Source organism: Linepithema humile, chromosome 3 (assembly GCF_040581485.1).
Source record: "Linepithema humile isolate Giens D197 chromosome 3, Lhum_UNIL_v1.0, whole genome shotgun sequence".
Taxonomy (NCBI): Eukaryota; Metazoa; Arthropoda; class Insecta; order Hymenoptera; family Formicidae; genus Linepithema; species Linepithema humile.
The window spans coordinates 24,198,587-24,213,151 of NC_090130.1; the positions used below are offsets into that span (position 1 = coordinate 24,198,587).

Consider the following 14,565-nt stretch of genomic DNA (forward strand, 5'->3'; position numbering starts at 1 on the left):
TTATTTTTTATATTAGCTTAATTTGTTCACTGTGATAAAAAAATCATTCTTATTTATTCTATCTTACATTACGTGATTTCTGAGACATCTCATATTTATGTAATGAACCAATGTGATAATTTCGAGTGAAACAGTAATTTTTTCTTTGCGTTAGAACATTTTGTGTTTTCGAAAGATTGGTATTTCATGTACTTAACAGTCAGTCATTTATATTCTAAAGTTAACACAAGCAATTTCAACGCGATTTGAATGCCTCTTGATGCCTATAAAGTTAATAAACGCTTTACTGTGACGTGAATCACACTGTAGTCATCCGTTACGTCAATCTTAAGTTCACATTGCGAAACAAATTGTTTTGCAGTTATTGCAGATTTCGGTTATTACAGATTACCTTATACGCATATGGAAATATGAGGATGCAAAAAGGCGCCTTCCGCTGATATTCTCTTTCCATTTCAACAGTATCGAATGCACAAGTGCTTTTTGCCCTTTGCACCGGCATTCTATCGAGTGCATATTGCGCGCCTCGTGCATTCCATTGATTCTCCGACAAAGCGCTCTTGTTCTTTAATTCGGTTGACAGGAAACAACAGGAAAGGAAACTGAATCATCCGGTAGCATTGTCCTTTTGTTCGCCCCATAGTGGCTGAATAGGAATAGTCGGGGTTTTTTTCCTGTCATCGGCGAAGCTTCGACACATCATGAGCCGAATTAACCTTTTTAGTATATCCGCAACGGTGGCAGACACGCTTGACACTTTTAAGCGACATTCACGTTTCACGGATTTACCGCCGTCTGTTCGACTCAAGTACTATCGCCGCTTCGAGCTTTTCAGTGTCAGTCTACGTATATGAGATGTTCAAGAATACGTAACGATTATTTTTGTCTTGTTCGTTTGGGAATTTTAAAATTTAAATTTTTTTATCTAAATTTGCAACGTAAAATATACTCGCGTTCTTTGTAAGCGTGAATACTCAATAACTTATAATCTGTAGTAGATAATGAATTCGTACATAGAGTAATAATGACAATCAGTGACTAGGAAATACATTTAAACAGCTTTTATCTTGCCAATAATACAAAATGCGTTACCGATTTTGACTATATGCATATTGTGTTGAAAATTAATACGAAACAATATAAATACCCGAGAATTTGCATTTAATTGGTGAAAATATAAACGTATAAAGAGTGCGTGCGTATGTCAGATCCAGTTTAACAAAGTGCAACATAATACCAATTATTTCTATATTATTAAATATCATGCTCATTTATATTGCATTTATATTGTCCGTGAATACGTGTTTTGCGCAATATTTATAGAGTTTTACACAGTTGTTTTATTTTTGTCCACAAAATATAATAGTGGAATCATTGCTCCGCAATTAAAAGACGTTTACGATCTGATCTGGAAATCTATTTTTGGGATCTATTGAGAATCCATTTAATATAAACGTGACTAGTGCTAGGTGAGCATTTATGTGTATCAAATCGCGCTGTGTGCCCACTTGATACAACACTCGTTATTCGTATTACACAGATAAAACAAAAAATAGTCAAATCAATCTAATTCTTTTTTACGTCATCATATAAGTTAATTCTGGATAGATGTTGTTTTTATTGGTCAATTTCCATCCGACTTTAATTATAAATCTATAAAATACAAATAATGACACACAAGCAAATTTTTTTACACGCATATCATCGGTTAATTGACGTTTATTTAATTATGCATCTAACAACTAAACATAACGTTCATAGCAGGAGCTATAACATGTAATAATAGATATTAAATTTCAAGCACATCCGATTATACCCGCAGATGTATTTACGATAATCCCTTCAAATAATAATGGGCGCGGTCGTCTAATTCGTTTTAACCATTACCGAAGAATTAATGATTGTGTGTAAGTACAGTTCTGTATGTGTATAGTAATTTTATAAATATTTTGTCTCCTTTTATCTATTTTCAATATTATTCGATGATCAATTATTCAACTAATGTTTTGAATTATTTTTTTATTAAAAATTAAAAGCATTATATATTCAAAGGTGAATAATGATAGAGAGAATCATTAGATAATAATCATCAAATCATTTTAATAGAACATTAAATTTATAATTATAAATTATTTTACTTTTTTATTTCTTGGTATATATTTCATTTTCGTAAAGATCATAATATTAATTAATTAAAAATTATAAAACCAGATATATTCTTAATGTGTAACTCTTCTAGAATAACATATTACATATCGCATGTTGCTTAACTAAATTTAAAAAGAACTAAATATTTCTTTAGTTTTTATTTTATTAATATCTTTTTTATATCTGAGTTATATATACATTATAAACATATTCAAAATAAATACAGCCGAAACAGAGATGATATTATATGTGCTAATGCTATAACGATACAGTAGTAATAGGATGATAATTATTATATTCCGATCATATTAATGAATAAATAAATAAACCTATATATGCAGTAGCAATATAAAACGTATAAAATTTAAACATACAGCAGTAATGAATCTTTTCTTATTACATAATTATTAAAATATAAAATAGATGTTTGTAGCAATAATTGCAATTTAAACCAATAATGTAAGAAAGATATATCAAAATTTTTAATTCGAATTAAATATTAACATGATTAACTAATTAATTAATATGTTTATATTAAAATTTACTATTCTGATCAGATAACGGAGTTTGTCATTTTCTATACATATATAGTTATGTCGAAGTTATATATTTCTCTGCAATATAAAGAAATATTTAATTTTTTTTAATATTTGCATTTTTTTGTGTTTTTTATTATTTATTATTACTATCATTTATTAAATAAAAAAATTTGTATTTGTAAGTTAAAAATATTAACATTTCTTGTTCTCAATGTTTATAAATGCATGTGTGTGTTAAGTTTGGCAATTATTGACGAATAAGGCATTAATAATTTCTGAATATTATTTATTTGATATTATAATATATATATAACAGGTCTTTGCTGGAAAAGAAATAGCGGTCAAATCAGATATAAAGAAGCGGCATTATTAATCAAAATAATTGTTATGATAATTCAAACTTCTAGATATGGTGGGTATGGTCCAGGACCAAGAGGTCTTTTGTCCATTTCAGGCATTGGCACGGCTCCTGGTGGCATTGATATACAAGTGTTATTATTGGTATAACATCTTAGACCACGACAACAATCATTATTTTCTTGACACTTCTGTTGAAATAAAACAAGATATTTAGAAACGATTTTGATATTGCTAATTCTCATTAATTAATGTTTCACCGATACACACACACACAAGGATATCTATATAATACTTGACATAATATCTTTATGATACTTTGTTATGCAAAAAATATGAAATACAAATCTATAATTTCTTATTATTATCTAATTTTTTAATAAATGCAGTACAAAATAACTATTTCTTGTGTAATATGCACAAGTATAGTTGAAATACTTACATTTTCGTTATACCAAGGGATGCATTCATCGGCTGCCATAGCCATAGCAATTATAACAAAAATAGTAAGAATAATGCACTTCATTCTGCCAATATTTTTTGCCTTTATTTTCTCTATGATTGGCAAATTTCTGTGTAGATAATAATGTATATTATACATATTGGAATTAAATAATAATTTTATAATAATATTTTTATAAAAGTTACTAATAACTTTGTATAAACATATTTTTTAAGTAAAAAATTTAATAAAATGAAAAACGGTTAGACTTTCTCAATGTTAACTTAAAATAAAATGAATAACTTGCCGTTTTTTTTCGATAGTTGCACCGGTCGTATATACGATTATAACTGACTGATGTGAGGTCGGGGTCGAATATTTATACCTTGTCTCACATTTGAATTAACATCATAAATCACAAGTGTCTTAAAACTGCACACAGTATCTGCAGTATGCAAAGCATATATTGAGAAAAAACATCTGTACGGAAAGTTTTTTTAGGTAATATGCGTTATATAATTAAATTTTATGTCGAAGTTATACGTCTTTTTATACAATACAAAAGAAAACAAGTTTTATCTCTTTGTAATATTTGTATTTTCGCATTCTTTATTTTATTATTACTATTATTTATTAAGTAAAAAATGTTTGTATTTTTATTCTCGGTGTTTATAAATGCATAATATATTGAATTTTACAATCGTTGATAAATAAAACATTCATAATTTTTTAATATTATTTATTTAGTATTATAATATACATATAACATATAACATATAACATATAACATAAAAACGTCTTTGCTGAGAAAGAAAAGACGGCCAAATCAGATATAAAGGAGCGTCATTATTAATTAAAATAATTGTTATTGTAATTCAGATTCTGGTACATTTGGTGGGTATGGTCCAGGACCAAGAGGTCTCTTGTCTTCTCCGGGCATAACCAAGCCTCCTTTTGGTACACATTTGGCAGTATAGCCAGAACATATTAGATGGCGACAGCATTGATCAGTTATTTGACACTGAAAAATAAAACAAGATATTTAGAAATGATTTTGATTTTACTACTTAATATTAATTAATATTACAGATACATGGATATCTGTATAAAATTTAAAAGAATATCTCAATATCTTTATGATACTTTGTTATGCAGAAAACACAAATCTATAATTTCTTAATTCTTATCTAATCTTTTTTTATAAATATAATATGCAGGAAACGATTATTTGTTGTGTGATATACGCAAGTATAATACTTACATAATCTAACCAAGGGCTGCACTGATCATCAGCCATAACCATAGCAATCATAAGAAAAAGGGTGAAAATAACGCACTTCATCTTGTCAATATTTCTTTCTCTAATTTTTTTTAATTGTCAGATTTCTATGTGCAAACAAACGTGTGTGTTATACATATTAGAATAATAATAATAATATTTTTATGAATATGAGAAAGCGTGATTAGATTTTCGACAGTTACTGAAAATAATGTAGATAAATTTAATAATTTACCGATTTTCTCGATAGTTGCAGGTCGTTTATATGATCGTAACTAATATATTTAGTCTTCAGCGAGTATATATACCTTGTATACACTTGAGTTAACATCATGAATCAAAAATGTCTGAAAATTGCTTGCAATGTCTGGAGCATACAAAGTATACATAGCATTTAGAAAAAACACCTGTCTCGATATTATGCGTTTTATAATTGAATTATCGTTTATTATTTCTAATTATAAAAAGTATTTTGTTATTTTTTCTAAAGCATTTTTGTGTTTTATTGAGATTAGAATTTTTTGCAATATTTAATACATTTTATAGATTAAATTGCATAATATACTAATCAAATTATAAAACTCAGTTGTATAATAATAATAATTTTGTTATTGCAACAATTTTATATTATTAGTTAAATAATTATGTCATATACATGTACATAAAGTAAACTGCATCAACGTAGAAGTTTTTTTCATGAATTATAATTATTTAGGGTAATGAGAATATAGATAATGTTAGCCATTATATTTTATATTATTAAAAAAGTACATTATTGATATAAAAAGTTTAATTTTAAATTGTAAATTTTTAATAATATCAATTTTTTGCAATTTTTTTAATTTTAATGAAATTATTAACTCTTATTTAAGATAAGATAATATTGAAAATTTTAAGCAAACGTGTTTTGTATATTCAGTTGTAGCAGTACATTAAAATGGGAGATAAAAAGAAAGTAAACTTTTAATGCAATACATTACACTGACTGCTTGTTATAAATCTTGACTAAAAAAATCTGAAATTAATAATATAATAATTAAAAATACTATTGCACAACAGACTTTTTAATTATGTTGTAACTATCGCAAGCAATTTGTTTATTTTAACAGAATGTAATTCTTGTTTAAAAACATACGTATGCATCTTATAGCTATTTTCATCACATCATAATTTTTTCAGTCAATAATGTAAAGAAAAAGTTTTTAGAGGAATATGAAAGAAATTGTCGTATAATGAGTAAGCAAGTCTATATTTTCAATTATTACAAACTACATTAATTACATCCTTAGATCTTATGTTGATTATATGCAAGATTAAATCGTGAGCCTATATAGCAAAGTCCAAGCCAATCTATCATTCATTTTTATTGAGCTCCGAGTATTCTTTCTAATCTTCTTATTGTCCCCCTGTTCCTACTCTTTTTGGGCTTGTGCAACGACCAGCCCATGGATTACACTGAAAACCGGGGCAACAATCGCTGGAACTTGTACACTGTAAAAACATTCCGCAAAATTATAATCTTGCATAATGTCTCTGCGTCACTTATTATTTATTTCTTTTAATTCAATCAATTTGTTATATATTTAGAAAATTGTTTACTATAGTAAACGCTTAGAATAATCAGTACTCGTTATAATCATTACTCGAAATATTTACTATAAAATTTGATACTTTATTGCGAAAATATTGTCGATCTTTTGCTTTGCATTGTTGATCGTATTAAATAATTAATTTTATGTCTTTGATGAAATAAGATTATACATTAATTAAAGATTCAAATAATGCTTATGCAAACTTAACAATAATGTGTGTTAAACAATGCTTACTATTTGGCCAGGTGGAGTGCAAGCCATGATTAAAGTCATTGCGAGAAGCGCAAAACAAAGGAGGACGAGGAGTTTTCCCATTTTAATAAATATATCGCTGATTGCTATTCTATAAAATATAAAGAGACGTTAGATTAAAGTTCTGTTAGAGATAATAGAAGTGTTACGTGTTCTCACCTGCAGTTCGCTCTTTCCAAAATGCGTTCTGAATCTTTCTGACGATTGCTTAGCTTATATATAGGCCGGTGTAAATGTACAGATAACTATCTTTAAATGTGTGGGTGTATGTAATGCACTTGAAGATTTTTATGACTGTACTCTATTTATGCTCGTTCGTGATTATTATCGTTTATCAGGCTTCATCGATTGTGTAAATATCACGAGAAGAAAACATATTACGCAAAGATGTACCTATGTGCTCGGAAAAATTATAACCCCCCGCAAACAATATCGCGATAACAAAAGCCTTTCCTCGCGGCTTACGATAGCGGTGCAATCGCGTCACTTTTGTTTATTTGATATCGCGACAGCCACCCGATGTATTCGGTGCGATCAAAATAACTGATATCTCTCGAGAGATGGATTTCAATACCTATAAAACATATAAGATTTAATTTCATTTATTTTAATACATTCACAATATATAAATTGAAATCGTGCAATAAATAAATAAATATTTTACATCACAATATTTTTTAATTAATACACACTTTTTAATAATGACACTATTAATTAACAATAGATTGCGTCGTATAGTACAAATAAATCATGTGTTGACACTCTACTTCTCCCTCTCAAACGTAAAATTCCTTCAAAGTAATTTTTAATTTCATCATCAAAATAGGAAAATTTCTATTTCATTCATGTTTATCTCTGTTCAAAGAATGATAAGATGCGGAAATTAACAAGAACTTTAATCAAGGACTATCAAAAGTCTCATAAATCGTGAATTCAGATTTAATGCGCAAGTATAAGAGTAAACAGGCTTATATTCAAAAAACAAAAACTCGATTCATCGTTTGAGTAAAAAAATAAAACTCTTTATTGAACGTTAATATTAATATTTGAATTTTTAAAATTAAATATAACAGCGGGATATAATAGGTTTAAACAACGATTTGTCAAAGGTATTTAATTATTACAATACAACATTACATCATATTGATACACATTGGCATTACTATAAGTGCATTTAAGGCAATAAAAAAATGGATTATTCCGAGATATCGCTAGTTAGAATTATCGTTTAAATCGCGCTAGCAAATTCAAAATTGATCTAGCATTAATAATACAGTTTGCGGACTGATGATAACATTATTTCGTTTTCGCATTCCTCACTATAATGTATCCGCACGAAGTTATTATTTCGACATTTGGCCGCGATCTCGCGAATGATGTAGCAAAATATAATCACGTTTTGTCAACAACGCGCAGGGCAGTTTGCACATTTCCAACTTTTTATTGTCCGAAAGTGTCACGATTTGATGTTAGTTGTAATCGTCCATTACGTTTTTCGCGCGCTGTCGACGATAATTGGCGGTACCACCGGCGTAATATTTCAGAACGCCCGGCGTGTAACGCGCTCGCGTTGTCATTCGGCATATCAAAACCGCTCTCTAAATTGATTCAATTGTCGTTTCTACCCGATGAGAGAAACCTCTTCGCATTTTCGGGAATCTAGTGAAACCGCCCATCATAAATAGCATCATATCTTTTTTTTTCGTATCGTTTATTAGATGTCAATCTAGAACGCAAAGCGGACACGAACCAAACTGCGTATAGTCGAAACTCTCAATTTCAATTGTAACACCTATGAATGTAATGTATATAATCCATAAATTTTTTTTAATATTATATTCTTAAATTTTAATTTTATATTTTAAAGTCAGTAAAATAACTTATTCATTTATAAGAGTATCTATAAAAGATAAATATAAAACGTGGAAAAGAAGAACGATACTTTTTTATTTTTTTTTACTATTTTACTATCTTACAAAATATTTTAAAATAATATAAAATATTTCAGATGACCTTTATGCCATTTGTCGCTTCAATCGCAATTCTGGTTTTAACTTTCTGCGAATCCTCATAAATTTCAAGTATTTTCATCTAGCTAAATTAACGGTATCAATAGTACATGATTATTATAATGAATTATATAATTTGTATAATTTGTACATATAGTATTAATTACATGCATTAATAACAAACAACTAATGCAGCATACAGCCAAAAATATGTAAACGCCTAATTCGTACTGTCACTCAATCTCCGGCCAAACCATAGCTACCATAAATAATATTTTCTCTCTGCGCGCAAAGTTCGCTTAATTGAGTGCGCCATTATCTGTAATTTAATGCAATGTAAACGATTAAAACGTTTATCAAATTCGGTCTTGATTCTGGGCTAACTGATGAGTGGTGAATCATTTCATTATGACGATAATTGTACAATTATGAAGCTAGATGTAGTTTAGCGCAGATAATAAAAATCAGGAGAAAGATTCCGACTCATTATTGAGCCAAAACATTAAGAGGAAACTCGAGGGTGGGAAATTCCGGTACAAACAGCAAAAATTGCATTTTTTTTACATGAGATACATTCGGCAGAATCTGCATCTCGCGATAAAATTACTGGAAATGAGAGGTTATCTCGGAACAATTTAAGCATTTACATTTATATTGATGTGTGCACATACATACGTCACAGCGCAGTCACATGTACTGCGTGATCGCTAAGGTGACATGACTCACACCGAAGAACTACGATCTCTTTCAAAGAAATGATAAAACAGCGTTATCTGTTCCTAGTATTTCACAATGTGTTTTCGTTTGTAGAAATTTGTTATCTATGTCGAGCAACAAATTACGATTATTCTAAAACAAGTTTTTTTAATCGCTTATGCGTACTTTTTAATTGTATATGTAAGAGAAAACAAACTATACGTATTACATTTTTAATTTTGTATTTTTAGAAATCAAAGAATGCATATGCAATATAGGTTACATTTCTCTTATGATTTGTAACGTCTTCTCTCGTACAGAGCAATCATAATAGAATTGTGTTTTGTACGTGGTAAATGAATTACCTTCGCTTCCAGGCTGATGTCTGAATTAGACTTGCGTGCAGAGAGTGTGTACATTTGTAGCCCTTTCCTTAACACAGTGCAACATCTACACGCACTTCCGACTTACATTTCCGAGCTAACCACTCCTTTCCGTTACACGCGACGGCTCAACCCCTAAGAAACCATTAAGCTCGTTATGAAATTACCATAAACGTCCCAGATAAAAACAGCAGCTGCCAACCATGTTTAGCAGCTAGAAATATTAATTGCAATGTTCGAGAAAAAGCGAGTTATTCAAATATTAATCAAATTGCAGCAAAAATTTGTATTTATGTGAACTATATTAGATTTGAAATCTATATGAATCTATATAATGTATTTTAACTATATGAATCGATATTATAGATCGTTTTTTTGCGATAACACTAATTTTGGAATAATTGATAGAGTTTTTGTTGATTATTGGTCATTGATTTTTACACAAGTATCTAATTATTAAATATATTATTAAGCTTTGTCACAGAGAGATTATCTCAGATGAACAATGTATTATTCTCAAATTGTTTTATAGTAAATTGATAATTTTGCACAGTATATCAATTACGCATAACGTGTGTATTAGAAGGTTCAATAGAATTTATTGCGTATATTTAATTATTACATAATTTAAATTTAATCGCGACGGTATTTTTATCAATCCGAAGTTGTCAAATTGAAACTTTAAATTAAGTACCAATATTAGCCGATCAATATTTATTTGATTTTGTATATATTTATATGATAATGCAATATTACCAACAAATATTTATACGATTAGACAAAGTGCAAGAGGCGCGCAATAAATTATTTCCATTATCTATCACATGCGTATCGAAATAATTACTTGAATTATCAAAATTTGACTATTGCTTCTGTTATTCTGGAAAAATACCGAAGCAAAAATCAATACTCATTCGTATCGGGATTATTGATTAGTTTCTTATCATGAAGTACGGACGTAATGTGCACATGAAAAGCTCTCGCATCTGCTTATCAGGCGAGATCGACCTATACAATTAAAGAAAGTATCTCTCTCTCTCTCCCCCCCCCTTTTCTCTCACGCCCGAGCGACGAACACGAGGTGCCGCCTCGATAGAGTCACTTAAACGATAAATCTTCACCGCTAACGTCGTCGTCCCGTCTTTCGCGGTTTTGCCCTGTAGGATCTATCGCTCCCTTAGTTAGCGGACTCGGCCGCCTGGTCGTCTCGCTAGCGTTCTTCGGCGTAAACGTCGTCCTCGATGTCGCTCTCTCCTTCATTCCTTGGTCGGTACGAGCGAGCGGAGTCTCTCTAGACTGAAGTGCCGGACAATTTGATAATTGGATCTGCGGCAGTGCCGTGATTTACGCGCGGTAGGGTCCAACGCTGACCGTCCGGGCACCCGGGAGGCCGCCGCTACGCGGAACCGCTCCGGAAGCAAAGTGGAGGCGATTTCGACAGATAGGGAGAGGGACGTCTTCTCACGAATTAGCTAAAACTACGTCTCTACTACTGCTAGACGCTGTTTTACGACGTTTCCCCAATTCTCGTTACGGTGCGAGCGTTATCTCACTCTCACGCGGTGCACACGCAATCAGCACTACCGCTATCAATGTACGATATATATATATATATATCAATTGCGTATTTAACGTAAATCGCTCACTCGTGCGAGGCACTGGAATGCAAAATTATCAATCGGTAAAGTGTTTGTTGTTGTACGAACAGAATATCGTGGTCATAACAGTTTCTAAATTATACAGTTGTACATTTTTTCACAACATAAATCGTAATCGCGATAAAGAAGTGATTAATATAGCTTTGTGTCAAGCATTAACGTGTCCTAAAAAATTACCTATAATTTAAGCAATAATTTTGTGTGAATAACAATTTTAAAAAATTATATAATGATTTTATATATTGAAATTCTGTATTTTAAATTAACATTTATTTAGATGGTTATTCGCATAGAGTTATTGCTCTTTTAACATTACATTAAAACATTACATAATATTTGAAAGATTTTGATCATATCGAAATTTTATTTTAATGTAAAAAGATATCTACAAATTTAAGCTTGTCGACTTTATTGATTTTTTACTGATTTTATTTAGTTTTATTTGATTCTGTGATTGTTTCGGAAAGGAGGCATCTTGAGAAATCAATCGATTTGCATCATCCAATTTTATCGATCGCATAAACCTCAGAAGACCGGAATTGGTAGCAAAGGTTTCTACCGCTGTTATGTTGCGCAGGGAAATCCGGGAATACGATTTACCTAAGACACTAAAGCCGAGATTACACGAAGCAAGATATAGCTCGACTGCGAGTTTACTTTGCCGTTTCCACCGGCGGTTTCACCGTAAGATCAATTTCTTTTATCGCAGATAAAGGTTATTACCCACAGCATCACCGAGAGGATTCGGCTCCGACGTTATTACTCTGCTTTCGAACATTCGTTGTTTTTTATTTTCACATTTCGCGACTTACGACATCGTACTCAAAGTTACATCATAGTTGTCTTATAATTCTGAGTTACATTAGAAACCATACGGTCGGAATAAAAAGCTAAAATTATATATCACGAAGTCCGGTTAAATAAATATTTATCTTGAGTGTGAAGTGTGAAGACAAATGTACATTATTTTTTCGTGGATAAATGTCATATAAAAAAATTAAGAGGCATTAAGAGAAGAATGCGGTAGCTGCGATTTTTCTCATCGTTGCTTCGTTCGCGCATTATCCTTGTCGCGGTCATCCCGCTTTATTTCCCTTTATTTATCTGCGGTGGGAAACGACGAGGGATCAATTTACAGTAAAACGCGGACGTCGTGAAACTCTACTGCGTCACCGCCTTCTCGGGACGACCGAGACGCGGAAAGGCGAGAATAACGCGCGGAAACGCGCGCCTGGCGGAAATAATTCGAGCGCCGACGAAGGACTTCGCCCTTTCTCACCCGCCCTTTTTCTCTCCCGCGCGAACTTTCCGACATTTCTTCTCTAGGATGCGCGCATACTTTCTCCGCTTCAACTTTTCACACCGCGCGCCCCGACGACTCGGCTTTTCCTCTTCTCGCGCCGCGGAAAGATTCATGTGCCGTGGACGTCACCACGACAGACCGCGAGAATAAAGCGACGCCGTGCCCTCGATTTCAGCTTTTTTACAGCCGAGAAATCCTCTTATACGGAGGATAAAGAGTCGCGTAAACCGTGGGCGTTCTTCCGTGGAGATTTGTTACGACCATGTCGCTCTTCGACAATATCGCCTCTCGAACTTCCGAAAGATTTTAAGTAACTTCCGCTAATACGGTAAAAATGAGTTAAGCCTAGAATACCTGATAAAGAAGAGCAGAAACTGATCACATTTTTATTTTACGTCAATAAAATCTCAAGCTATTTTGCAGCTTTTTTTTCTCCTGTATTGTTAGGTTGTAGAAAAAAACGTGCGTTAACTAAAAAATAACATATGTCAATTTACAATTTAAGCGCAGCGCACGAGCATCGCTGCATTGTTTGTTATACCGATGCACACACGACGATAAATAAATAGCACAAGCGCGAGAGTAGCAACGGTCTTTATCACAGACTCAAAAATCGATTAGACAAAATCTAATTAAATGCATGTTTTCTTTTATTACAAATTATGATTGATTAATTCTGATTTTTTACAAGTATTTGCGAGTATGTATTTTGTGATGCAGAACAACTGTCATGTTTGCAGGAGAATAAAGCATTCAGTCAATAGTGATAAAAAACAGTTATCACAAGCAGTGTTTACAATCTTATTTAACATTTTATTTGACACAAATTTCATCAATTTTGAGTTTCACTAATTTAGCGCTCTAAAATTGTATAATGCAACTGTTGAATGAAAAATATATCGCCATAATTAGTGCTAAATATAATGCGATGTCAGCAAGTAAAAACATTCCACTTTTTTCTGGAATATATTTTTTGTTGAATAAGAAAAAGATTTTGTCCGCGTGTCGCGTGAATTTATGCGTCTTTCCGATATAAAGAAGCTACTGCTCGAGGTTTATTTCACGGCAACTTTTTTGCCTTGGTATTTTATGTTTAACACATCGCGACGTATGTAGTGAACCTGAAAAGTCGAGCGATGGGGAGAAGGTAAAACTGACGCATCTCGCAAAGGAAAACTTTATGATCTCAACGCCTTCTCACTATTTCGTTTTACGGATCGTTTCCTTCTTCGAATACGAAAGCAGATTTTCGCATTCCTCGTCGGGACTTTTTTGCACTCACCTTTTAAAATATAACTTGGATAAACTTGCTTAAAAACTTGTCGTGTTAGCTATTAAATAGATAATAAACTGCTGCACGTTACCATTAATTATTTATTTACACGATAATCGATACTCAGAAAAGAGGAAAAAGCGAATTGCGTGTTGCGATCGTATTTAGTTAAATGCGGCACTTAACGAAGTTACCCGAATAAGATTCTGATATGCTGTTATTAGTAATATATTATTAGACTACGTTATTAACTCGACTAAAAATCTTAAAAAATACTGCGAATATAATATCTTCGTCGTTCGCTCGTTTCTGCAATTACAACCGCTGCGCAAATAATCAGAGGTATTCGCGAGGTTGTGCAAAAAACGCGGACGCGTACGAAGGTTCGAGTAATAAGCGATAACAGAGGCGTTCGAGAGAGCGGAGTATGTGTGTGGCGGCAGAAGTCTTAATTTCCTCTGCAACGCCGCCCCGCTCGCGCCGACATGAGACCGTCGACCGTTTTTTAAGTCTGACGCGTGCTGGCCTTTTAAAGGCCTTTCTTCCAGCTGTTTAGGTTATTATAAGGACCGAAGGCAGGGACGAGCCAGCGTCGAAAGGGTGACCATCCGCTCCCGGCCATTTCCTAGCAATT

The 14,565-nt window shown here is 32.0% G+C and overlaps 2 protein-coding genes and 1 long non-coding RNA gene across 4 annotated transcripts in view; 1 reads left to right on the forward strand and 2 right to left on the reverse strand.

Moving 5' to 3' along the window:
- Window positions 1-14,565, forward strand: part of LOC136998415 (uncharacterized) — a 165,992-nt gene that overhangs the window by 32,797 nt on the left and 118,630 nt on the right. The gene's annotated exons all lie outside the window — the stretch shown is intronic.
- On the reverse strand, window positions 2,957-5,110 carry LOC105668751 (U-reduvitoxin-Pr4a-like). Its single transcript, XM_067351001.1, has 5 exons — window positions 5,001-5,110; window positions 4,748-4,872; window positions 3,794-4,507; window positions 3,487-3,616; window positions 2,957-3,235 (listed from the first exon to the last, which is right to left on the reverse strand). The coding sequence occupies exons 2-3, from the start codon at window positions 4,826-4,828 to the stop codon at window positions 4,352-4,354; spliced, it is 237 nt and encodes a 78-aa protein (XP_067207102.1). The 5' UTR covers window positions 4,829-4,872; window positions 5,001-5,110; the 3' UTR covers window positions 2,957-3,235; window positions 3,487-3,616; window positions 3,794-4,351.
- Window positions 6,146-6,926, reverse strand: LOC136998410 (omega-conotoxin-like protein 1). Its single transcript, XM_067351002.1, has 3 exons — window positions 6,769-6,926; window positions 6,592-6,700; window positions 6,146-6,256 (listed from the first exon to the last, which is right to left on the reverse strand). Exons 2-3 carry the CDS (start codon window positions 6,670-6,672, stop codon window positions 6,161-6,163), a joined length of 177 nt encoding a protein of 58 aa, XP_067207103.1. The 5' UTR covers window positions 6,673-6,700; window positions 6,769-6,926; the 3' UTR covers window positions 6,146-6,160.